The sequence below is a fragment of the Squalius cephalus genome, assembly GCF_949319135.1.
Source record: "Squalius cephalus genome assembly, chromosome: 1".
Taxonomy (NCBI): Eukaryota; Metazoa; Chordata; class Actinopteri; order Cypriniformes; family Leuciscidae; genus Squalius; species Squalius cephalus.
The window spans coordinates 34,569,746-34,597,203 of NC_137122.1; the positions used below are offsets into that span (position 1 = coordinate 34,569,746).

At 39.5% G+C, this 27,458-nt stretch overlaps 1 protein-coding gene across 1 annotated transcript; it reads right to left on the reverse strand.

The window, feature by feature from the left end:
* Positions 1 to 3,032: 3,032 nt before the first annotated feature.
* On the reverse strand, positions 3,033 to 26,350 carry kcnj19a (potassium inwardly rectifying channel subfamily J member 19a). Its single transcript, XM_079868927.1, has 3 exons — positions 25,301 to 26,350; positions 10,470 to 10,686; positions 3,033 to 5,303 (listed from the first exon to the last, which is right to left on the reverse strand). Exons 1-3 carry the CDS (start codon positions 25,967 to 25,969, stop codon positions 4,666 to 4,668), a joined length of 1,524 nt encoding a protein of 507 aa, XP_079725053.1. The 5' UTR covers positions 25,970 to 26,350; the 3' UTR covers positions 3,033 to 4,665.
* Between the last annotated feature and the right edge of the window lie 1,108 nt (positions 26,351 to 27,458).

The following is a 27,458-nucleotide window of genomic DNA, read 5'->3' on the forward strand; positions in this document are numbered from 1 at the left end:
TCTGACGTTAAATCTAATGGCAATCCAGATTTTCATTTGTTTTAGCTTGCACCAATTGCCATTTGTTTTATATAGTTACTTTTTAATAGTTATTATTATTATTATTATTATTACATTTTTTTTGAGTACTTTAAAAAAACTATTTTTTTTAAACAAATTTACTTCAGTCTTTCTACTTAAATTTAATTCAATGTGTAGTCGTTTCTTTGTAGTTATTTCTGAAATTTAAAAGCAATTTCTGAGTGAAAATTGTTTTAAAGTAAATCTTGTGATGCAAAATGGAAATCTCGATAACAGGCGCAAGATGATGGCAGTTGCCTTTGTATGAAACAAGAGAGCGCGAGTCCACAGTGTGATACGAAAGACATGACAGTAGCGATGTTTTCAGCTACTCCGACGAGCGTCTGACTCTGATTGCCATGATAGACGATGGAGAATATTAGGAAATATCAGACCTCGACTGACCAATCAAAGCCGAGTGTTCCAGAGCGCTCCGTGATCAATGGTTTTAATCATTACCGGTCATGATTATTAATAATTACTACTGTAAGATATTCAGGCCTGCGAGTTTCTGTCTGTTGTCTCATTGTCCAGAATAATCCTTCACCTTCATCAAACCTTTCAAGAGACTCTTCATGTCCTATTCCTTTCCTTCACTCTTCTAAGTTCTTCTGAAACTTTAATGTCAGAAGTATTTTTACACCAGCAGCCTGTCAGAGTTATTAGTCTAACTCAATTTTTAGACACTGTGAGGAATGATCCGGAGAAAACTTGTCATCTCTGAAACTCTGATGTGAAAAGATGAAAAGAGTAGCATGATGTAGACTGGATAGTAGAAGGAAGTTCTGTACTTATCCATTTTAATATGACAAGGTTTGAAATAACATAACACAAATCTATGTTATTTAGGTCTGTATGTTTACTCACCAATTACATATATTACAGTAAGAGGTGATTTCTTCCATTTTGAAAATTGAACACGTGATCTGTGCGTCTTGCTCTCCCCCCACACATACTATGTTCGATTGTACACACACAGGCACATGTGTATCGCTAAAGCTCATTCTCTCAATACTCCACAGCTTACGTTGGTCTTCTGTTTTTCATTCCCAGCTTTTAGCTCTCTGTGTCCCTGCAGTATGTCACTTTTGCAGTGAAACCTGAAACTCATTCACCATATGAGCTCTGTCTGTGGACACCTCTTTTTCTCTCCTTGTCCCTCCTGTTTTTCAATCTTTACCTTTCAAGCCTTCTCAGTGTCTTCTCAGCTTTTCTCTCTCGCACTTATTTTCTGCAGAGCAGAGGTGCTAAATGGACAGGCTTTTTCATTCAAACAGTGATCACAGATCCCTGTCCATGGTGCTGAAACCACAATCTTTCTTTCTTTCTTTCTTTCTTTCTTTCTTTCTTTCTTTCTTTCTTTCTTTCTTTCTTTCTTTCTTTCTTTCTTTCTTTCTTTCTTTCTTTCTTTCTTTCTTTCTTTCTTTCTTTCTTTCTTTCTTTCTTTGAGCTATAATGTGATGCTCATTTTTATTCAAATGTATTAAAAATTATCTTTCAATTCATTCATTGATTGAATTGTATACATTACACATTCGTAATAAATGTTCTCAATGTCTGAATTGGAATAAGTTGACTTGAAAGCTTTCTTAATTTATGATTTGTTTTATTTATTTATTGAAAAATAATGATGAGCATGTGTCAAACTTAAGTGTAATTAATGATTAATAGTAACAACACTTGACATATTTAGAGTTGTTTAATCAATACACTTGCTGAAAATGTAGCAAATTAATCAAATGCATGTATCAAACAGTCATAAATACAAAAATTACATTTCAAAAAGAAAAGTAGATTTTTAAAAGATTTCTCATTTACATCATTGACCCTTACTAATATTGCTGTTTTAACACTATTTTTATTTCCTTGACCTTTTAATTAAAAAAAAAAAAATTGTGTGTGTGTGTGTGTGTGGTTGTGTGTGTGTGTGTGCGCGCTGGTAAACCCTACATTATGGAGACAAAATGTCCCCACAAAGATGGCAATATCTGAAATCCTTGTCCTTGTGGGGACATTTTTTTTGGTCCCCATGAGGAAAACAGGTTTTAGATCATACCAAGTTATGTTTTTTGAAAATGTAAAAATGTAGATGGGAAGGTTTAGGGATAGGGCTAGTGTAAGGGGATAAACAGTTTGTACAGTATAAAAAACATTGCCTATGGAAACTTCCCATAAAAAACACTGTGTGTGTGTAGATCTCTGTGTGCTCTGATAGAACTACCTATCATTACTGTCTGACCCAATGACTCCTCTAATTACTTACTCTGTCAACCAATCACTACACTTTCAATCACCAGTAAAGCCCACAGTGATTATCCTCTCAACCAATCACAGTAAAAGGTCCTAATGGATCGTTTTTAAACAAAATGGTCATTTAATGTGTTTCTTTTTCTCTACGGGTAATGATTAGAACATCAAGATTTCCCCCCATGCATCAAACAAGGTGGCAGAAAGATTGTTTGAATATGAATATGTCACCAGCCTAATGATTTCATCCTGACAGCGTCAGAGTTTAATGTATTGACTGAATATATGAATTCTGATGGAAGCTATTTTACATCAGTTTTCATGTCATGTAACCTCAAGAATGCATTGTGTCCATTAACTCCATTTGATAATTTGTTACATAAGCTCTCTCTCTGCTAGTGACAAATTCAATGGTCATTAAACAATTCTATAAATGCATTTTTTTTATTTTTTTTTATTAAAGTACCAGGGTCTGTAACATTATTATTAATGATCAAGTTTTTTAGACTTGAAATGGACTTGAAATGATTTTATTAAATATAATGTGTCCTCTTTAATGGCAATTGAATGGCCTTTTATGCATTTAAAAGAGCATTTTATAGTCTAATCTCAAAGTCAGATGTATGTTCCAGAGATGTATTGACAACTGAATTCATATATCTCTTACTCTTCTGTAGTAGACAGACAGGCTACTACACAGACACCATGTTGCAGCTTTATAAATAGAATTTATTCATTGTAACTAAGGATACCAGAGGGTTGTATGATACATAGCTAGAGATGAGAAGCAGGCATGCACATATGTAATTGTGTGTAATAGTGACATTTCTAAGTGTGCGAGTAAAAGACACTGGGTGACCATTTAGCCACCAGTAAACAGAGAATTAAAATCACAGTACTTCCAGAGTTTTGTGCTTTCTCAAAGAAAACAAACAAACAAACAAACAAACAAACAAACAATTGATAAAGAAAAGAAAAAAACTCAATGCCATCTCTCATGGTTTCTACTAGTAATCTATACCTCCAACTAGTTCTCACACTGCAAAACATCATATTCTTAAGTATTTTTGCCTAATTTTACAGTTAAAATATCTAAAAATCATTGAAAATTAAATTTGAGTTAAACATAAATTGACTTTGGAATCAATGCAATGCATGATATGTTAAGACCCTAAGACTTGTTTACAGAGAATGTAGCTTTAATATAGGTGTATTTTTTCCCTGTATTTTTTATGCATTTGGCAAACACTTTTATCTAAAGTGACTTGCATTGGATTCAGGTATTTTTATATATCAGTTTTGCTAAATCACTTGCTTACCCTGGGAATTGAACCCATGACCTTTGCATTGCACTGACAATTCTTTACACTTATTTTAAGTATAAAGAAAACAAAAACAAGTAAAAAAAATCTACCAGTGAAGACAATATATACTTACATTCAAGATATAATATAACAATAATAATAATATAAGGTATCGTTTGAAGTCAGTACGATTTTTAAATGTTTTTAAAAGAAGCATCTAGTGTTTTCAAAGGCTGCAATTATTTGATCAAAAATACAGTAAAACAGTAATATTTTGAAATATTATTACAATTTAAAATAACTGTTTTCTATTTAGATGTGATTTATTCCTTTGATGGTAAAGCTGAATTTTCAGCATCGTTACTCCAATCTTCAGTGTCACACGATCCTTCAGAAATCATCATATGTTCATCAATCATTCTAATATGCTGATTTGATGCTCAAGAAACATTTCTTCAGAAAGTTAAAAAGCCTTTATTTTAAATGGAAAACTTTTGTAACATTAATGTCTTTACTGTCACTTTTGATCAATTTAATTTATCCTTGGTGAGTAAGTTTTAATTTCTCTTTTAAAAAAAAGTTAATACAATCTTAATGACTCCAAACATTTGAATGGTAGTTTATATACAGTATAAAAAAGGTTATTTAAGTCATGTTTATCAAGTAAATTGATCTCATTTCAAGTTTTTTTTTTAAAATATTTGTTTAAATTTATTTTGTTTCCACGATCTTTAGATATTTTAACTTTTAAAACATGTTTTGTTTTATATGGATTTTTAGATAATTTACCGTGAAAGAAGTCAAGAAATACTAATTAAAAATACATTAATACAATTTTTTTTTTTTTTTTTTTTTTTTTTTGCAGGTCAAGCCAATGCAACAATTCATTCACTGTGCATTCAGAAAGTTCACATTACCATTACTCTACAAGAGTCCTTATTCAGTTCAGAACAAAACATTAATTTTGCCCTAATCTGGAAGTAGTTGTGCTCATCGTAAATAAACCCTAAAAACTGCTCTTAGATCAGTACAAAGTTCTAAAAGCACTTCCAGGTCAGCGATCTGCATTCATCCTCCTTAATTTGGCAGGCAGGTTGTCCTCCATTCGGCCACCAGGCGTGTGTGGAGGAGCGTGCTGGTGTGTGGGGACGACCACTGGGGTGGGAGGCAGACTCCTCTGGTGGAGGTCTCCAGTGGACAAGGCCATGGGCTGGAAACCCACCTTGAGGGCTTTGAGGTGGAATCGTGCCTCTCCGTCAACCTGCCCAGGACTAGAGCTGAGCCGCTGTAGTTTAAGAGGAAGGTCCCCGGTACTCGAAGCCTTTTCGGGGTGCTGCGAGCTCAAGCGTAGCGCCTTCCTCTGCAGATCTTCTCTGCCAGACGAACTCATTTTCTGGAGTTTACTGGGCAGCTTGCAAGAAGCGCTTCCGGGATGCGCCCTTTCCTCACCTGTTTCCAGGCAGTCCATGGAAAACACTCTCTCGCGGTGAGGCGTGAGCAGGGGAGAGGGGAGCGAGGATTTCTCCTCGTATTCTTTCACGCTGTAGGGTGGCGTGGGCACCTCAAAGGTGCTGTGAAACTGGGAGTAGTCCACACGAAAGAAGCCCTCTTCCAGAGACATGACGGGCAGGAAGCGGTGACCCCACAACACCTCATCTTCCGTGTACGAGGTACGAGCCTGACATGTCATACCTGTGAGAGACGGCGTATAATAAACAAGCATTACAATAGAGAAGAAAGGTTTACGGTTGAAACGTATTTCAGATAAGGTGGCTTTCATTGTCAGGTTGGCCTGGCCATGAGAATGATTTATACTGTCCTATTCCTTTGTCTTCCTAGAATGTGATTTAAAGACTCTCAGTACATAATGTGCGTGAGAAGGCAGAGTTTTAAGACTCCTGCAACCATAATTCAGCCAGAGGGCCCTTCAGTGAGTCATAAACACAGCCCAGCCATAGCTTTACACAGCCGCGCTCTTTCGCTTACAAACCCGGCCAGGAAGACTGAAAACCCAATCTGCTCCTCGATAAAATCAATACAGCAATCACTAAACAATTGGTGTTCCTTAAGAATGCATTGTTGTTGTTTTTCTGCTGGGTAATTCTGTCATTATTTTCATGGGGATAAACCAATAAATCAAAGGAGAGATGAAACATGTATTCTGTTACGTGAAGTAGCATTTGTGTCTTTTCAAACAGAATGTTTAAAAAGGTATATGCTTCTATTATGAAATAGTTCCAGTCCTCAATTTTTTTTAGTGACACTGTCAGTCTGTGTAGTGGTGGGAATAGTGGTCTCTTTTTCTGCTGGTTACATTACCAGTAGTTGGCGACAAATGACTATATTTATGAGTGGGTCATTGAAACAATTTGCTCACTGGCAATTTAGTACACTGTAAACCCAAATAAGTTGGCAAAACTCAAAGAAAATTTGGGTAATGAGTTACATGAAATTTTGTAAGTAAAGAAATTCAAAATTTAAGTAAATTTAAGCATTTATTCTACCTTTCGAGTGTCATGGCAAAGCATGCTGGGAAATATAAATCCCAGCCAAGTTTCAGTTCAATTTAAGTTTGCCTAAATTAAAAGAATCAAGTTCATAAAACCCAAAACAATGAAACAATTCGGATTAATTAAAACGTGTCCGTTTTGTGAACTCATAAGAAAAAGAAAGTTATAAAAACTCATAAAAGTTCATTTGATGGAACTAATTTGTTTCATTTAAGTTGACCCTACTCAAACCAATTAATTATTTTGAGCATTTGGGTTTAAACTTTTGCAGTGTAATGCATTGTTCAGGCAAGTGATTTGTTCAAAACACAGATTTGTGCATGGATGAAACAAGTGATTATGAATGAGTAATTGAATCATTCATTTAATTGATTCATTCAAAAATATATTAACAAAATAAGTGATCATAAGTCATTAGATCATTTACTCAATGATTTGTTCAAAACACTGATTTATTCATGAACGAAACAAGTGATTATGGGTGAGACATTGAATCATTAGGTGTGTTGGGCTTAAAGTGGCGCTGCGCAGAGCTGTGTATGACACCAAAGTACTGTGAGAGCGATTAGAGAGCAGACGGCTCTGTGGTACTTTGATGTCATACTATCAGTCGAACACACATCTTCACTCAAACGTTTCGTGCAAAAACGTTGAATCGTTCTTGAATTAAACACCAGTCCTGCGTGTTGCAGCATAATGACTAATTCTGCTGTGGCTTCATTGAAACTATTTCCATTAAACTGTACTTGAGAGAATTACAGAGAACTTAAAGCATCAAATTAGTCAAATATATAATAAACAAATATGCATGGGCAGGGGATCTGTATGTAACTTCTTCAGTGAAAGGTGTTCCAAGTCTGCAGAGCTTCTGTGTGGGTCTGCTCATGATTAAATAATTATCATTAAAGATAGCCTACTAATTAGCAGCACCTAATATAAAACATGAACAAGCCTCAAAAATGAAGGATGAAAATGCCAACAACTCGCTTTCTGTGAGCGTTTCTGCTGGTGACATTAATCGCACTGAGAATTCTGTATTTTGCTGCCGGTGTGGTCGTGCTGAGTAGGAGCAGTGGGGTGTCCTGGCTTCAGCTAAAGGCTTAATTGATGGATCAATGCTGGAAGAAGTTTTGCCAATGTATCAATGGCTTCACTGTGCTGAAAGCAGCTTTTTAAGCTCTTATTTAAAGCAAGACAAATTTCACAGTCTTCACAGTAAGACTCTTGATTGCGCAATACTCTGTCGGCATACATAATTAGGGTCTGTCTTTCGTCTTTCGTCTGATCTATGGCATTGATTAAAGAAAGCCTATTTCACACTTGCATTAAATCTATTTAACCAAATTGCACATCTGTTTCGTTCTTTGCTGTTTCTTATTAGGGTATACAAAGAGAAGATGCAAATTAAAGTGAGTCATTTTGATTCTGTGAGGTGCAAAAGTTCAGCTCGATGGTGTTTTAAGCCCCCAATGGCTCCTTAGAGGCAGCTAACCCTACCCTCAACCTTAAACCTACCCATCCCCTCGCTGCCTGGAAGGCGCCGTTGGGGGCTTAAAACACCAAACACCAAAAGTTCACGCAAAGCCCTTAATTTGCCGTAAAAGGAATACAGAGCCGTAGCATTGTCTTGTAACATCGAGTTTGTAAAATGATTAACTTGACATTTCTGTCTGTGTCCAGGGCTTCAGTGGATCAATAAGCACTTATGAGTACATGATAGACCTCAGCTCCCCAACAGAAGGGTGGTTAAATCACCACATGACTGTTTGCCCTGTTACTGGCCTGACAAGAAATTAATTTCTGGTGTGCACTGATATGCTTAATAAGTTTTGTGTTTATCACTGCTGTAACAGCTGCATAATGAGCATTGCTGACACATTGTAATTGTCACGGTGTCAGGTTGTGTTCTCCAGGTGTCCACTAGATGTCCTCCTTCCTCACGGTGTCTGTCACATTTTGAACTACATTCCCCACGATCCTTGTCTCATCATTGCACTCAGCTGTCCCTTGTCATTAATCATTGCACTCAGCCAATTCCCCATTAGCATTGTCATTTCCCTGTGTATATAACCCTGTCTGTTTTAGTATGTGTCACAGAGTCCTTGTTTTTATCACGCCACTTCCGAGTTCTGTTCTTGCCCGTTTGTCTTGTGCCTGTTTATGTTGGATTGCTACTTTGGTTTTGACCCCTGCCTGGACTGTTTCTGAGTAATGGATTACCCTAATAAATACATACTGCATTTTGGATCTTCTCCCTTGTTTCCTGTGTGTGGTTCGTGACAGAAGGACTCCGTCACCAAGGATCGTGGGGAATGTAGTTCAAAATGTGACAGACACCGTGAGGAAGGAGGACATCTAGTGGACACCTGGAGAACACAACCTGACACCGTGACAGTAATGTAATATCGTCCCTCGCTTTGTCTCCATCTCATATCATCTCTCTGATAGAGCGAGAGTTCAAACTGAAAGGCATGGTGTTTCCATTTTATCAAAGGTAATTTACAATAAAACAACTAATAACTGAATTCAATTTCTGCTTTCTTCTGAAAGGTTAGAAGGTGTGAAAGAAGTCACAAAAAGAATTCAAAAATAATTTTCTGATAAAAATGTCAGTGCTTTCCAGGGAGTTGCAATGCGGTTGCTAAGGTATTCCAGGTTTTGGAATACCTTACCAGTCATTTACCAGTGTTGTTGTTGTTGTTGTTGTTAACCAAAGTTGCTAAACTTTGGTTGAAGAACTAAAAATCCTAAAAAAAAAAAACTGAAATATAAATTAAAGCTAAACAGAAATAAATGAAAAACAACAATAAAATTGACAAAATCACAAAATTGACTAATATTTGTGAAAATGTGAAAATAAAAATATAAAAAATATAAAATTATATGATGATATATATATATCATCCCAATGATTTGAGGTGTCACTCTTGCTATGTCAAAGTTTAATTCTTATGGTTATAGGCAAACGGTCAAATCACTAACCCCAAATATGGGTAAAAGTATTAGTGATGTTTAGAAAACACCACTAAAAATGAAATGAGAAAAAGAACTGCTGTCATCTTCCTACTCCTCTCACATCCTCAAAAGAAAATCCCATTCTGCGTTTCTCAGTCACTTTACTTCCTCGCTCTCTGCTTGCATAAAAGACACCAGGAACCAACTGAACTCAAGCGAGGTCTGAAGCTCATACCTCAAACTGACAAGCATGTGACTGAAAAAAAAAAAAAAAAACGCATTATGCACAAGGCACAGTTAACAGCACTGCTAAAGCACAGACCTGAATGAATGCAATCAGAAAGACACCTTATTAAACCCACTCGACACCCCAACTGACCTGACTGTATATTATGTCCATTCAGATGGAAAACCAGGACTGAGGGATGTGAGGAAGAATAGAGAGAGGTAATCAAGTTTAGAAGGTAAGTGTGGGAAAAGTGATATGTTCACTTCAATTTGATAAATGAAGATGAATGATGATAAATGAACACTGCAAAAAAAATCATTTTCTTAATTAGTAATTGTGTCATGTTTTCCAATAAACATCAAAACATCATTAAAACAAAATAAATTTACTTGAGGAGCAAATTTGCATAAGACAATACTTCTTTTCAGAGAATTAATCTTTAGAAAATTAAACTTGCATTGGCATAAAAATTTGGGGTCACTACGATTTTTTTTTTTTGCTTTTGTTCAGAAAGAACATATTAAAGTGATCAAAAGTGGCAGTAACGATATTTATAATGTTACAAAACATTTATATTTCAATTTTCAAATAAACTTTCTGTTCATCAAAGAATCCTGAAAATAAAAATGTATCATGGTTTCCAAAAAAATTTAACAAAATTAAGCAGCACAATTGTTTTCAACATTGATAATAATAACAAATGATTCTTGAACAGCAAATCAGCATATAAGTATATGATTTTTGAAGGATCATGTGACACTGAAGACTGGAGTAATGCTGAAAATTCAGCTTTGCCATTACAGGAATAAATTACATTTTGAAATATCTAGTTCAGTCGTGAAACTCTAGAGGGCACAGGCTGGTCCTTTATGCAATCTGCAAACAATCACATCATTACCGCATGGAACAAGAAATTAAAAAAATTAGATTTATGCATAATACAAGAAAAAACCCTAAATATTTTAATTTAGTTTCTTAAGGAAATACATACTGTTTTAGTAATGTTTAGGTATTTTAACATGAAAACGAGAAAAAAATTACTGTGCAAAATGGCCAAGGGAATGCAAGCAAAGTTGCATTGTAAATGAACTTTTGTGACATCACATTCTTAAGCCAAATGATGTTCCTAAAAGAATGGAGAGTGGAGTGAAGAATGCGACTGACCCGTTGTCTCTACAATGCCTTCCAAGATGACGACAATCTCAAACTGCTCGTTCATGAGCGAGCGCTGGGACAGGTCGAAGAAAGGGCTCTTGGGATTGATCTCGTGGCAAATGGTGAGGGGAGAGACTAGGAAGAGTTGGTCAGCACCTGTTCCAAAGCCCACATCCAGTTCACACTGATCCAACGGCAGGAACTCGCCCTCAGGGGTCTGACGAGACTGGTGAGAGACATTATCATTATGGTCACCATCTTTGTCCATTTTACATTGAAAACTTCAATTTAATATTATGCCCTTCAATATCTGAGACAAATTACAGCAGGAACAGTCAATCTAAAAAACAAAAAAATCAAGGATGATAAGAAATGGAGGTGGAAATGGAAAAAGCTCATTGAAAGAAGAATGTCAGCATGTGTATTTACAGTTTTTATGCTGTATAAACTGAATCGTAATCAAACCCAAAATAGAATTGAAATTGAGGGACAAATTCAGGCTGTTTAGAGTGTAAGGAAAATATTCCTCACTAGGCAAGTGGAGAGAGAGTGAAGAGTGAATGGGGGATTTTGATAAGCATGACTGCTCAGAACAGTGAAATAAAACGCAGACGGAGCAAAGGAGGAGGCTGGGGTGAGATAAGAAAATGCCTACAAAGCATTGTGTCATTTCAACCGTGATTTAAGAAGATAAAAAGAGTATTTTCAGAGAGCGAGTGAAGTTTAAGACCTACTGATTTACAGGGCGATGTCAAACTAAAAAAGAGAAGGAAACTCCAATGAGAAGGATATGTTTTTCTATACAGACTAGTGAGGGGTTTGTGTGGAAAGGCAGAGGATGGAGCCACACACACAAACTCTCTTATGAATAATGTTGCTGTAAATACAAAGTGGAAGAAATCACTCTTACATTCAGTTAGTTGGCAGATGTCCTCTCACTTCCAAGTCTCCATATCATCCTCTCTCATTACTACAGTGGCCTTACTGGAGCTGTTTAGGCTAAGAGTGTCTCTAAAGGGCCCTACAGCTGTGGAACAGCCTCGTGGGATGTAAACCAACAACCCTCTATAAATAGGTCCATTACTTAAAACACTGCAGCTCAGAGGGGCATTAAAAAGCTTCCACATGGAATCATATTCCACATGTAAACCACACAAAACTGTCTAGGCATTTCCAATCTCTAAATACAGCCAAAGTGCATTAGACCTACAGAGGTGATTGGATAATAACTTTGTCATTGTTATTTTCTCCTTCCTTCCTTCCTTCCTTCCTTCCTTCCTTCCTTCCTTCCTTCCTTCCTGTAGGTTCAAATGTTTTAAAATTATTTTTTATTTAATTTCAGGCATATACTTCTAGATTACTGAATAGAATAGGACTTAATACAATAGAGTTGACTATGACACATCTCTTTCATTGTAGTACATGCAATGTATGTCTATGCAGTTTTAATGTTGTCTATGCAAAGCATGTAGATACATGTTAATTTTTTTTAACATCATGGTATCTACATGGTGACAAACAAACTCCCATTTACCTATTTATTATTCTGTCCTCCCAACGATGCTGTAATCTTGTGAACCATTTGTATTTAATAATGATGATGATAATAATAATAATAATAATGTCATGCTGTGGCTGTCTTTAATCAATAAATCCACAATGGAAAAACTGGGGATCTGGAGGAGGACGTTACGAGCATGTAAAAGGCAGGAACTAAGAGCCGTTGGCGTGGGAGATACCAAGGCGGAGATGATGATGGAAGGAGCCAGGAGCAGGAGTAGCCAGGCGGGGACCCAGAGAGCAGCCAGGACAAAGGCCCACGGTGGAGTCGAGGAAGGGAGGAGCCATGGTGGAGACTTGGCTGACAACACCAGGCGGATGACTGATGGAGACGAGGCCAGTGGACCCCTATGCGGAGGCGTAGAGCCAGCGAGTTTGGGTGACACTGATAGTCCTGGAGGCCGAGTCGGAGCCACAGAAAAGAGCGTCCGAGGTGGAGCCAGGGTGCCAGAGGACTGAGGTGGAGCCAGAGGGAAGGCGGAGCCAGATGATGCTGAAATGGGTGGAGAGACACAGCGCAGCGGTTGGATCAGAAGTCTGTGGCACAGGCAGAGCAACGTCTGACCAAGGAGGAGCCAGAGGGAGCCTGGTGAAACCACAAGGACGATGGTCGATGGTGGAGGCAAGTGAGGAGCCAAGGCAGAGCAGTTAGGTCAACAGACCGAGGTGAAGCGACTGAATCAACGGCTGGAGGCAGAGCCGAGGGATCCTCTTTACTCGGAGGAGCTGGAGACTGGAAGGCGCGAGGTAAATCCACACCGTAGAGAGGAGTCAGAGGAGGAGCCAGGGGGCTGAAGGGAACCAGCGGAGGTGGGGCTGGGGAACTGGCTGTTTTTGGATGAAGAGGCGGGAAAGGGAGGCTGGGCGGTGACTCTGGAGACACAGGAGGCTTCGAGCTGGGTGGAACCAGCAGGGATGGGAGAATCAGGAAAATTACCTCCTCCAATTCCTCTAAATAATTTCCAGAGGCCAGGTACAGCTCATCCACACAGGCTGGGCTCTGGGTCTAGAGAGGGGCTGGTGACGTCTTCCTCAGCAGAGCAGATGGTGCATGGGGACACGCAGTTCACCAGCACCCAATCCACAAATCGGCAAAATTCCCCCGAGGACCCACACCTGGTGTGCTTTCATTTCTGCATCGAGGCTGGTATGATAGAAGAAATTTAATGAAAATGAATGAAGCACGCCAGATGTAAAAATCTGACATTACACATACAAATCATCTTTGTGTACAAATTTGTATTCAGCTAAACAGATGAAGAGAGGTGAATATTTATTTATAAAGCATGTGATGAATATATTGAGGTCCTAGGTGAGTTTGAACTCTTGTTGAAGGGAAGGCTGGCTGGACAGGGCCTATCACTCCTACATCCAGTGCACTCAAGCAGAAAAATTTAATAGTGCTCATACAGACAGAGTATGACATTTCTCTATCTCTCTCTTACCCCATTATTCTCTCCATCTCACTCTTACTGCTCTTTCTCTCCTTGTCTTGTACTTTCTCTTGCAAACACATTCTTGGCCAGGCTAAAAAATCAGAGACAGTGAGGGAAATTTCACCATAAGACGACACACATAGATCAAACTCTGAAAATATGTCTGGTTTTCATGGCATCATAGCATAGGTTTCATAGGTGTTTTTGTCACAGTGATGGCATAATGAAAAAAAAAGAAGAGAAAAAACACACCAGCCTTGGATCAGATTTTATTGGATTGTCAGTTGACTTGATTAAAGCTTTAATGTGGGATTGATCCAGTAACCGGTATGCCAGGGTGATCCATTGACTGGGTGGATTGATTACAGCATGAACAATTAACACATCAACAATTAGCAAAACTGCATTTTGAGTGTTAAATGTTATTTAATTATTCAAGGGTGATTTTGCTCTTTTTATTTTTTGACCAGATAGAATTTTGATGATGATGTAAAACCTCTTACACACACACACACACACACACACACACACACACACACACACACACACACAATAATTTCTACACATACAGTAGATACTCTTGTGCACACATTTCCGCCTCATAAAAAGAGGAGAAAATAAACATACTTTTGAACCCCCCCCCCCCCCACACACACACACAAACAGATACACAACCTTCACCCACACAGAGGTTCTGGTGCAGCAGCACTAAGTGTCTTCTCTACTCTTTATCAACCCACAAGGAGCACTTCCACAGTGAAGTCTCATCACACCAACTACCCATATCCAGTGTATCCCAGCTCTCCCCCCCCCCCCCCCCCACACACACATACACATCCCTGCCAAATATCGATGTGCCTACTACTTTTTATTTAGCAGCACTCCTGTCTTCTATCCCATGGTTGTTTTTCATCCAGTTGCATGGACTGGTTTTGGGGAGTAAACAGCTCCCCCCAAAAGAATTTGTAATGCTAACACATTTAGTAGGCTAGTGTGTCTGTGTCATACAGGTTTGGAACAACGGGTAAGTAATGAAACATTTTTTGAAACATTGAACCCTTTAATAAATGTTCGATTTAGTATTTATTTTGTCACCTTTAAGTTAACCATCATTGTTTTGTGTTAGATAAGTATTGCTGATTATATAATCATTTTTTTGTAAACAATGATAGTTATTTATTTAAAAAAAGACATCTCTACCGTAAACGTCTTGCAGTTAAAGGAACACTCCACCGTTTTTTGAAATAGGGCTTATTCACATTTTTTCCTACATTTAGATAGGTGGAAGATATGTTGACGGAAGTCGTGGGATTTCATGTGTTGCGTGCCCAAGTAGCAGTGCTTCGCCTGTGCTTCCCCCTAATATAGTCCCAAGACAATATCTGCCTAGGAAATTGCCTAGTGTTAATCTGCATCACTATTTGTACTCGTTGTGAATACGCAGGCCACAAGAAGTAATTAGGTGTGGGGGTTTTTTTTATCACTTTTACTCAGGACATGCTAGCTGGCAACAAAGGATTCCATTCATTATGCTAAGCTAAGCTAGCACCGACCCTGTCAAACTAAAACAATGCATGCACTGAGACAAAAATGCATTTGCCCACCTATCTAAATGTAGGAAAGAAGGTGAATAAGCCCTATTTCAAGAAACGGTAGAGTGTTCCTTTAACTAGGCCTACTTTTTGCAAATAATACCTTTCGATATACTTTGTGGTGTTATTATTTTTTATTAGCTTTAGTGTAAGTTTTCCTAACAATGCCTAAACAGGGGTACTTCTGCCATTATACGTAGTGCCATCTTTGCTATTTTGGGCACTAGAAGATAGATATTAAGCTCACCTCACAATGTTTTGAACAGAGTAGAGTGATTTTCAGGTGATGGGTGACCCTGGGTCAGATGATGTCCAAAGCTGTGGTCCAGGAGAGACACCTCTGGCTAAACCTGGCCAATATGCGAGAGGCTGAGCGGACCAGGTTCCTAAACTCTCCCATATCCCAGGCTGGCCTCTTCGGCGGCACGGTCGAGGACTTCGCCCAACAGTTCTTGGCCGCCCAGAAGCAGACTGCCCCGGCGACCAGCTGCTGCCTCCACCCAGCCGCCGGCTCAGAATCCTCAGTCTGCTCACCACCAAGGGCGCCCTCCTGCGGCTCCCGCCCCTCCCGCCCGGCTCCAGCAGCAGCCTTCACCCGGGCAGCACCGTGGAGGTGGCTGCAGGAAGGCACCCCAGCCCGTACCAGACCCGCAGCCTGCCAAACGCCAGGCAAAATGGCACTCCTGATAGGGGCAGCTCAGAGATGGGCTGCAGTTCTTCCCAGGAGATTGTAGCAGGGCCACTCCTTCCCCCTGGAGGGCCAGGGGAGAATCTTTTGTTCTCACCTTGCTGCTGGCCTCACGGCCGGCAGCACCTTAATATGGTTAAAGGAAGAACTGACACCCTCATCTCTGAGCCCCCAGAGGCCGTGGACGGCAGACGTGGATGCACTAGTGCACAGCTGGCCGCAGGGCCTCCGCAAGTATGCGTTTCCCCCAGTGAGCCTCCTGTGCAAGATCAGGTAGGACGAGGAGCAGGTCCTTTTGGTTGCGCCTCATTGTCCCAACCAGACTTGGTTCAACGAACTGGTGCTCCTCGCGACAGCCCATCCCTGGTCAATTCCTCTGAGGAAGGACCTCCTTTCTCAGAGATGGGGCACCCTCTGGCACCCACGTCTCGATCTATGGAACCTCAATGTGTATGGGTCCTGGACGGGACGCGGCAGGTTTGAGTACCCTACCACCTCTACCCTACCACTATCCTACTTCCGCTAGGGCCCTGTCTAGAGACACGCCTATGCGATGAAGTGGAACCTCTTCATCACCTGATGTTCTTCTCGCCAAGAAGACCCCAGAAAATGCCCGATCAGGTCCGTGCTCTCCTTCCTCCAAGAAGGGTTGGAACGAAGGCTGCCTCCTTCCACCCTGAAGGTTTACGTGGCTGCCATCTCTGCGCACCATGACCTTGTGAAGTCAAAAATGGTGGAACAGCATGACCTGGTCGTCAGGTTCCTGAGGGGGCAAGGAGACTGAATCCTCCTCACTCTCCTCTTATACCCTCTTGGTACCTCGCCCTGCAGAGACCTCCCTTTGAGCCATTGTGATCAGTCAAGCTTAAGTTCCTGTCAATGAAGGAAATGTTAAGAATGTTTTCCTGTTCCTGCTCCTGGTCGGTTTGGCCTCCATCAAGAGGGTAGGGGACCTGCAGGCATTTTCGGTTGACGAAGCGACCCCACCCTGGATACGTGCCCAAGGTTCCCACCACTCCTATCAGGGATTAGGCGGTGAACCTGCAAGTGCTACCCTTGGAGGAGGCAGACCCAGCCTTGGCACTGCTCTGTCCAGTACGTGCCCTCCGTGCTTACGTAGACAGAACGCAGTGTTTCAGGACCTCAGACCAGCTCTTTGTCTGTTATGGTGGGAAGCTGAAGGAAAAGGCACTCTACAAACAAAGGTTGTCTCACTTGATAGTGGACGCCATTGTCTTGGCTTACCAGACGCAAAGTCGACCATGCCCCCTAGGTTGGAAGGCACACTCCACCAGGAGTGTGGCTTCCTCCTGGGCTCTAGCGCATGGCAATTCGCTAACAGACATCTGTAGAGCTGTAGGCTGGGTGAGACCCAACACTTTCGCGAGATTCTATAATCGCCGCGTTGAGCCAGTGTCCTCTCATGTACTCGCTTCCACTAGCCAGTAACAGGACCTGCTCGGTGTCATCGCTTGCAGTGCCATTCCACTCCACGGACTGGATACTTGCGCTATTTCCCCCGTTGGGCGACCCCCACATGTGTATTTCCACGGTAAGCCTCCTCCGAGCACGTGTTTTCCCTCGGCAAGTTCCCTATTGCCATCTCAAGGTTGAAACATTCCACCCTGTGGGCTGGACACCTCTGAGTTTTCCATATGCATCCTGCTCTCGTGTCATTTGTGTATTCTAAGTCCACCCTTCGGGTAGGGATGTGTTACATATTCCACCTGGGATATGCCACCCAGTGTACCTTGGCATTCCTGCGTTAAGCCTAGCCCTTCGTCCGTGCTAGTCTCACGACAGGGAGCTCAGTCTTGCGCAAAGCACTGGAAGACAGCCGCTGTGGCGTGATTGAATTGGAACCCCGATTTCGTCATTCACCGATGTAACTCGTAGTGACTGAACGAAAGGGAATGTCTCGGTTACGAATGTAACCCTCGTTCCCTGAGGAGGGAACGGAGACGTTACGTCCCTCTGCCACAACCACAGTCTTGGCTCCTCAGCGGAAAACATGATGCGAGATGCCGGCGTCCTCCTTTTATGCCTATGCGGTCAGGCGGAGTTGCGCTGTACAGGTTCATTTCCATTGCCATTGGCTCATTTTCTAGAACTCGAAGGTGATAGGCTTCTAAGCAAAACCCCCATTTCGTCATTCACTGACGTAACGTCTCCGTTCCCTCCTCAGGGAACGAGGGTTACATACGTAACCGAGACGTTTTCCAGCTGGTCATTTCAACACAAAGGTTCTGTTGCTTTCTTCTGCTTTTTAAATCCACTCTAGGCAATGGTATTCTCCTGTCTCTTTAAGTTAAGCTTGAAAAGACAGATTACTGAGTTCAAGGAGAAGAGCAGATCTTACACATACATAAACTTTCCTGCACATTTCAGGAAAACGCAGATAAATACAGACATTCATTCAAAATCACAGTGGGCAGTGGTGATAACCTTAAACTGCTTAATATGAGAAAGTTACTTCATTTGAATAAGATGTGAAGTGATGAGATGTTTGCATGGGTCTGATAAGTTGTAATGCTTATATAAATGCTGACTGATGTCAAACTAAAGGCTGTACTCATCTTGATTCAGTATCTATTGACCTTTAAGGCACAGAGCTAGACAGCAAAAGCAATCTTAAAAACAGCACCTTCATGATTAAAGTGAACAAGCTGTTATTCAAATAGCCATTTGAATGTGTCTGTGTGCACAAACGTTCATCTGTGTGTGTTTATGTGTGCCTTGTAGACTAAAGAGCTGCCAGATCAATCATGTCGTTCTTCTTCATATCCCACAGGAAAGAAGAGGAGAAATAGAAGGAGAGACTCTTAAAGAAGAGGGAAAACGTGGATCGAATCCTCTTTCCACTGCAGCGGGTACCAGCAGCCATCTGTTTGACTCAGTCATGTGCATGGGTGAATAAAAGCTGGGATTTCACTGCTTTGCCTTCCTCTGACTCATAGTGGCTTTGACAGCAGAGCTGTGCATGTGAATACTCACATGTAAATAGATGGCTTTCACACTGTTAATAAGGAGCCACTGTAACACAAATTTAATTTAAACTGGTATAAAACTTCTGAGCTATGACCAGTGTAATCAGAATAAAATAGCATTCAACAGAATAACACACATCTATTCTATTCTACCCATTCTATTATATTCTATGCATGCAACTCTACTATATTCTGTTTCTCTTTCTATCTATCATATTTCTGAATACTCTATAAGCCTAGAGTAAAATATAACATTACATATAACATAACATTTATATATATAATTTTCAGTTTGATAATTTAATTTAATTTAATTTAAAATTATTCTAATATGACTTGCTGCTCAAGAAACATTATTATTATCAATGTTGAAAACAGTTATGCTGCTTAATATTTTTGTAAACCATGATTTTTTTCAGGATTCTTTAATAAATAGAAACTTCAAAAAGAACAGCATTTACTTGAAATAGAAATATTTTTCAACATAAAAAATGTTTTTACCATCTATTTTTAACAATCTATTCAGCATATTTAAGTATGCATTGCAAATATATATATTTTTAATTCTCACTGACCTTAAACTTTAAACTTTATAGAGCTCCACAGAACATTGTTGTAGAGAACATTGTTCATTAGATTGATTATATTCTTTGCCAGACTTCTATACTCAATTTCAGACCAGAATCAATAGAATCAATTCAGAGTTAACAGAACTGAATCATTACTGAGTAATTCAAATAAAAAACATGTGGCTCCTGCATTCATTTTTTTCTTTCTCTCTCTCTCCCTCTCTCTATCCTTTGTGGAATTACACAATTAAATGCACATACATTATACAGACAGTGTAATGTGCACCCCTGAGTATCTTATACTGCTGAAGGCCATACACATATAACGTGTGCATAACAAACTCATCCATCTGTATCACTGCTAGGTCACATGTCCACAACGCCTGTCAGTGACAAGACAAATAACACGTTGTCCACCTCACATTTAATGCATCACCGCCAGCCCTGTAACACACATGCATGCTCAACACACCGAATAATATTCATACATAGGTATAAATAACTCCCAGCATGCCTGTGCCCCACTATGAACATATACTCATGTGGTTTGAGGTTATGTACATGATTGACATAAGTCATTCAAAACCTTTTTATTCATGTCAAGCATAAACACACAAACTCATTTAAAACAGACCCATGCACTCACAAAATATATCAACATTTCACCTAACAAAGACCTTTACACAATACACACCCACGCAGTCAACCTTCTGCACAAGCTGACTCCTGAGTCAAAGCCTGTCTTCTGTAATCGAATTATCTGCAATTAACTCATTCATCACAGTGCACACGTGACTGTCTGCACAACAGCAAATATCTGTTTGTTTCCGCTATAAGACACGCTAAATGAGTTCATACAAATCCAGCTGAATTGCAGTGGGAGCGTGTTTCTCCTCAGCTTTTATGAGGTTACTTGTACAATTAGCAGTTTGTTATCACGTCTAAACTCTATTGTGTGTGTGTGTGTGTGTGTGTGGTCTGACAAGAATGTTCAGCTGTAAAATGTAAATGGGTTTTCTCTCTGGGTAATCACCTTATAAATTTCATTTATGTGAGAATGAATCTGTGATAGTTATGCACAATATATCAGCCACCATATCCAAAAATTTGGATTTGGATTCAGATTTATCGACCAATATTCCGTTTATCGCCTTTCAAATACAAAGAATTATCGGTTCTCAGTATTGGCTAAAATGTAATACCTTAAAACAATAATGTGTAAAACTACTGAAAATGGATAGACAAATTACAAAACTATCCACACTTGAAATTAACCACTTCAAGTTTGAATCAAAATAATGAGCTGGATATGATGGTTATTAAACTGTTTTTTGCTCAGCTCAGTTAAATTAAGGGGGCACAACTGAACAACAGTAAGAAGTAAGAAATAAGAGCTACACATAATGCTATTTTTTACTATTTTTAAGATTTTTTACTCTATTATAGTATTATTACTTCTAGAGCTATATAAAAATAACAAAAACCTATTTGATGATGATGAATTTCTTTGATATGACTTAAATCAGATATTCCCCAATTTTTTTTGTCAGTCGAACATTTGCATGCTTTTCTGATGATTTTCGTCATGAACACGAAACCCTGCCTTAGATAAATAGTATGTTAATATATCTATTTAAAAAATATTGCCATTCTACAAGCTTCCTGGAAACTGTAAAAATCAAACTTTTCTATTCTATTCTATTCTATTCTATTCTATTCTATTCTATTCTATTCTATTCTATTAATTCATACTCCTCCTCTCATCTCCCGCTCATGTTTATCATTGAGGTTTCCTCATTTCTTCCATGTTGCATTAGAATGCTCTTGTGTAGAAACACAAGGCTAACCTCAATTTCTCTGTCTCCTCTTTCCCTTGTTTTTTTTTTTTCTTTTTTGTCCCTTATTATAACGATTTTTTTTCCCTTTCATCTCTCTGCTCTTTTCATCTGTTCTTTTTTTCTCTTCTCTCTGTACTCTGTTTATTAATTCACAAACAATAGAGACAGTGACTCAGGATAAGAGGAAGGTTGATAGATATATTTCATTTGTTTGGAACTGAAGATACAATAAGCAGATGGGGGGAAAATCATAGTGAGAATCATAATCATCATGTAAATGTTTGTGTTTAATCATAAAATGTGAGTGTGCTTCTTTAGGTGTGCATCTCACAGATGAAATTACAAATGCATGATCAATATTATCAAAGCACACACAGCAGGATGAGGCATGATCTGACAAAAGGTGACTGGGAATGACTGAGACTGTGCGTCTGTGTATGTGTGTGGGCGACTGAGTCTAAATGGACAGGATATGCCGGCTTTAACAAAAAATTGGCGAGAGAGAGAGAGAGAGAGAGAGAGAGAGAGAGAGAGAGAGAGAGAGAGAGAGAGAGAGAGAGAGAGAGAGAGAGATGTGATAAAAAAAAGCACAGAGCAATGCCTAAGTGTCAAAGGCTATGTTTCGACTGCAGGCAAATCTGAATTTTTTTGCAAATCAGATCTTTTCAGGCAGACTGTGCACACTATTAATTGCAAGTGATCAGATAAGATTTGTGTGTCCAGACATAAACAACCTATCTGCATGGTTTGCTTTTGTAACGACGTAGGTTTACCTACGTGTGACGAGGCTTTCAAAACGGATGCCGTTAAAATGGCTCTCCATATAAATGCCAAGAATTCGCGGTGCTGAACTCCTCAGTCGCACAATAAAAACTCAGGGAGTAAAAACTGGTATTGTGATGTTCGGTGCTGTAGTCACGGCAGAAATCTTTGGACATACCGTCTGCCTCTACAAAAACTTTTATTTTTATTTGATATATATTGAACATACTGTATATTTGAATAATTTGCTGTGTCTGTGTTGTATAAGGGTTCTTTTAAATAAGCCACATATTGCTCCTATAACATAAAACACTGATGAGAACAGAGTTAAGGTTATGAGAGAGAGGGGCGACGAGAAATTTCTTCTTTCCTTTTATTTTCCTTTTTTCTTTTTATTGAGTCAGTTTTCTGGCTCTTCATTGTGCCTTCTTATACTTCCAATAAACCCAATTCTCTTTCCCTCTCTATTTTGTTTGTATTCCCTGATGCCTTCTCTCAACCTTATACTATCTGGCAAACCTTTCACTATCTCCCACTTACTTTGCCTTCTTTGTTTATCCTCTGTTCTTCCTCCTCTTTTTCTCTCATCGAGAGAAAAACTTCAGCATAGCTTAAACTGACAGTCTGCCTCATTAAGTCAGACGCCATTGACCAAAGACTCTTAATCATTCACAGCATTTGCTTGGCACTAGATAATTAGTGTGAGCTCTGTGAAAGATTTTTGGAGAGGGCCAGAGAGGTCATCCATCCATATCTTTGAAGAATAATCACCTGCTGTAATTGTTCTGAGAGCTGAGATCAGTTATCCTATTATTATACTGGATAGATTCAGATTATCTCACTATTTCAAGGCATATGAGCCATAAAAGTTCCGTTCTATTACACTGACCTCTTTGTTCACCTTTTCAGCGGCCTTTGACTGACAGTCATCAATTACAGGGAAGAAATCCTGATGGTGTTGTTGTCCATGTGTCAACTTTCCATGCCTTATTCATTTAATTTTAAGCCTGTTCCATTGACCGAGCTTATGTGTAACAGCAGACAGACAGACACACTCACACAGTAGCTTCAAAACGTAGTGTATGAACGCATACTATGTTGAGCTGTTATGTAAGCTTGTTCTTCCAGAAAAAGCTTCCATTGACAAGAACGATTCCTCTCCCCCTCAGAATATATTTTGTACAACTCCAGCATTGCACTCTCGTGCACATCTGTAATTATTCTGCTGCATTTTCTAAGGCTCTGGAAGTTAGCGCTTGAGGCCACAAGCCACACAAAAAAAGAAAATCCTCCTTCACAATTGTGCAAATGCAGATTTTCTGGCATCTCTCTGGCTGTGACCTCAGCTCTCGCAGGAGTCTTAGAGAGGCTTATGAGCTCAAAATCAAGAGACATTTTCTGTACTTTTCGCATTTGGAAACAACATCGTGGAACAGCCTTCCAATTACAGAGCAGGTCGGTTGAAATGTCACCGGTTACAGAGTGACAGATGTTGGGCACAGTTAGTCTGTAAAACTCTTTTATCCGAGCCTTTTGTCACTGGAGTCTCATCTCATTCAGCAGTAACCATGGCTGTCCGTGTCGAGATTACAATAATAAAATGTCATGCCTTTTCATGTATCACTTGTAATCAGTTTGTGAAGGGGGTACCTGTGCGCCTCGAATTTCCAGCTACACTGCTATCCCGCTAAATCGCATTTCACAGGTTCCTTGATTGTCACTTATTCTCAACAAGCTTTGCTCGCCATGCTTTCTCTGATAGAGGAGAGCGAATTATGAACTAACTCAATGAACTATGCCTTACAGCAGGCTATAGGGATTCAGAAACTTTTTCTGTGGCATAAAAATGTACTCCTTTTAGTTCATATTTTATTAATTTAACATGTTGGCAAATAAACATAAAATATGTCATCTTTCTGTTTGATTTCATTTTAAAATGATTTATTTACATTTTTATGATTTAAGTAATTATTAGCTTTTCATCAACTCTCAAACCCTCTGCAGTTCCCTTACTATCCCCTAGGGGTTCTAAACCCCAGTTTGGGAAACCCTGTCTCACAGAATTGATCCAGAGCCAGAGGCATTTGTAGATCCTTAATGTTATTCATATTTGTACTGCCATACAACTGCATCAAAAACGAATGACAATAGGAGAGAAATAAATCATGCCACTTTTTAAAAACTTGCTAAACTTTCTGTGAGGAACAGACAAGTTATTCCTACTGATTTCAGCAATGCAAAATATGATTAAAATTAACATATTTGTAAACGGCCTCTTCCTTTCCAGGTAAAAAAAAGGAAAAGGAAATCCTTGTAATAACTCCCTGACATTTCTGCAATTCAATGTTTTACGCAATATTTAGAACATATTTAACTTGGATGAATGAATGAATGGATGAATAAATGAATACATTTCAACTAATAAACCACTTTCTTTTTACAGTTCAACGCTGTCACACCACTTAGCTATTTCTCAATGACACTAATGCTCATAAATTTCTAACAGTCAAAAATAATTCCACCTATATTACACAACAATTTGCTTAATATGACAGGTGTTACAATCATATAGCCTACCAAAACATCTAAGTGGGCTGGCATCAGTGGAAATCAAACTATCTTAAATAGATAAAAGTTAATATGATACAACACTGCTAAATAGCTAAAGAGTAAACTAACTGTCCCATAACCCATTTATGCACATATACTGACTCCAACAACAACATTAAATCGGCAACTTAGTGTAAGATTAATAACGAGTTGTTCCATTACTACAGATTGGCACATAAAGAACCTGCGAATGAATGAATGAATGGAACTGAAATAATTGTTTTCAAACAGCTTGCTGATTTAAAGATAAAATTAGCAACACCTCTTAGGCTACTCGTGCGATTTTTTTTAACCACACAGTGTACAAATTACAATAAATCAGTAAAATAAACTGTTAATTGGTTAACTGTAACTGTAAGGCATATAACACACGATTTTACTGTAATATTGTTTAAAAGGTTTTTAATAAAAAAGTATAAATCACCTTATAATTTCATTTAATTCACAGAAGTCTCCATTTGTTGTGAGTAATGTTGGAGTGTTTTGTTGCATTTTATGCCATTTAGTTTATTGTATAATTATAATATAGCCTACAATATTTGTGTCTACAATCATAATAATGATTGCTACCTTTTATGAAAAAGTTCTGTCAAGTCAGCTGTTTATAAATGTAGGCTACTATTTTTACACTCATATGGCTGAGGTTAAATAAAACGAGCGTCTGGAGAGATGATAACACAAGTCTAAAATTCTGCATTCCTTAAAAAAAGTTTATTTTGCTCTTGATGCTTTACTATATTGTGTAATAGTAAACGAATTCGAAGAGTTGCGCTGTAAGAGTGCAGTGTGTGTTTTCACCTTTATGAGTTTACACCTGATTTGCGCGGACACCATATGGCTGTTCCTCAGATTTCCCACGCGGAACATTAAGCAGAGTTTTCCGTCTCGCTGTGAGATCACCGAGTCCTGACTGAACATGAGCGTCTCCGCGCGCTTCTTGGGCTGAGACATCTTTATGAACATACAGCCGATGAGAAACGCGTCTACTATCGAACCCAGCAGAGACTGGAACAGGAACAGGATGATGCCCTCGGGGCACTTCTCAGTTATATAGCGGTAACCGTAGCCAATGGTCGCCTCGGTCTCAATGAAAAAGAGGAACGCTGACGGGAAGTTGTAAACATTGGCGACGCACGGAGTGTACGAAGCGTCACGGCCATGATTTATGTCCCCTCTTATATAGGCGATGATCCACCACATCGAGGCCATGACCAGCCAGGCGATGGTGTAGGTGAGGATGAAAATGAGAAGGTTCCAGCGCCACTTCAAGTCCACCAGCGTGGTGAACAGGTCGGATAAATAGCGACTGGTCTCTCCGCCGAGGTTCCCGTGCTGGACGTTGCAGCGTCCGTTCTTCTCCACGAAGCGCTGGCGCTTCTTCTTCACCGGCGCGATGGGGAAAGTCGCGGCTCTGTTCGTGTTCACCACCTGGTAGTCCTCTCCAAATTTACGCCTTAGCGCTGCCATAACTTCAGCACGTTTGTTTCATTAAACCGGTGGAAAGGGGTTCATAAGTAAAAAAAAAAAAAAAAAAAACACACAAAAAGGAAACTTACTTTCTCTGTAGCATGGCTTTGGTGCCTTTTTCACTTTCAAAAGTAGCTGACGAGGTCGCCGGGCAGGGCAATGTCTCTCTGCCAAGTTTTATTCCCCCTCCTTAATCTAATCTGAACTGTAAAATGTAGTCAGGAAAGCTGAAGGTGCACCCCTGCTATAATGTCAGTTTACTGTAGCATCATTGCACTAGTCTCTCTTCTGGTCGGGTTTCTCTGGATGTCCGTGTGAAGTGCACGGGCTGTGTTCTCTGTGCACTTTCGGCTCTTCTGCACATGATATGGCATCAACAGCAGAAGAAGAAAGAGAAGAGAGAGTGGGTGTGAGGGACGGCCGGGTGGGAGGAGGGGGCTTAATGTGTGAGCGAAATACTATTTTCTACACTGGAAAATATGCTTGTGTGTGTGTGTGGTCCTAGTGAACGTTATGAGGACAGAATGTCCCCCACAAAGATGGCTATATAGCTAATAAATCAAGTGATGTTTTTTTGAAAATGTAAAAATGATGAAAGTTGTCTGTGATGGGAAGGTTTAGGGTTAGGGGATATAACAGTTTGTACAGTAGGCTATAAAACATGCTTGGAAAGTCCCCATAAAAACATTAAAACCCAACTTATGTGTGTACTGGCGTGTGTGTGTGTGACCTAAACCCTACATTATGGAGACAAAATATCCCCAAAAAAGATGCCAATGCAAAATCCTACTGTAGCCTATGTGTACACTAGGGTAGTGTAAGGGATTAAATATATAGTTTGTACAGCATAGGCTAAAATCGTTTTATTTGAAAGTCCCCATAAACCATAAAAAATAACACAAACGTGTGTGTGTGTGTGTGTGTGTGTGTGTGTGTGTGTGTGTGTGTGTGTTTCCCCAGCATTGGGAAGAAGATTGGATTTCCAGTTCAATGTAGAAATCAATACGCTGCTCGGTCGGTCTGGTGTCCTGGTAAAGCTGACACAACATCTTGTTTTGTCATGTTAGTATTTGAGTAAAAAAATTCAAATTATCTTTCTTGTCACTGAAGGCAAAAAGAAAATCATACTCAATTGTCCTTCAAAATTGAACGCTCCTCCGCAGTCAATTAATCAAACTCACAGCGCCATCTGCTGACTGAAATGCGCGAGTACACACTTCGCTAAAACAAACGATTGCAGTTTTTTTTAGCAGTTTAAAATGTGTTGTATTTATTTGTGGGCATCAACCTGTGCGGACAAATTAACTTATGCCTTTAATAATTCACCTTGATTAAAAACTGAAGTTTGAGGTTTTGTTGATTTTCCTTTTTTAATTCTTATTAGAAAGACACACGTTTTTTTGATGATAATATAGCCCCCCCCCCCACACACACACACACACGCACACGCACACACACACACACACACACACACACACACACACATATA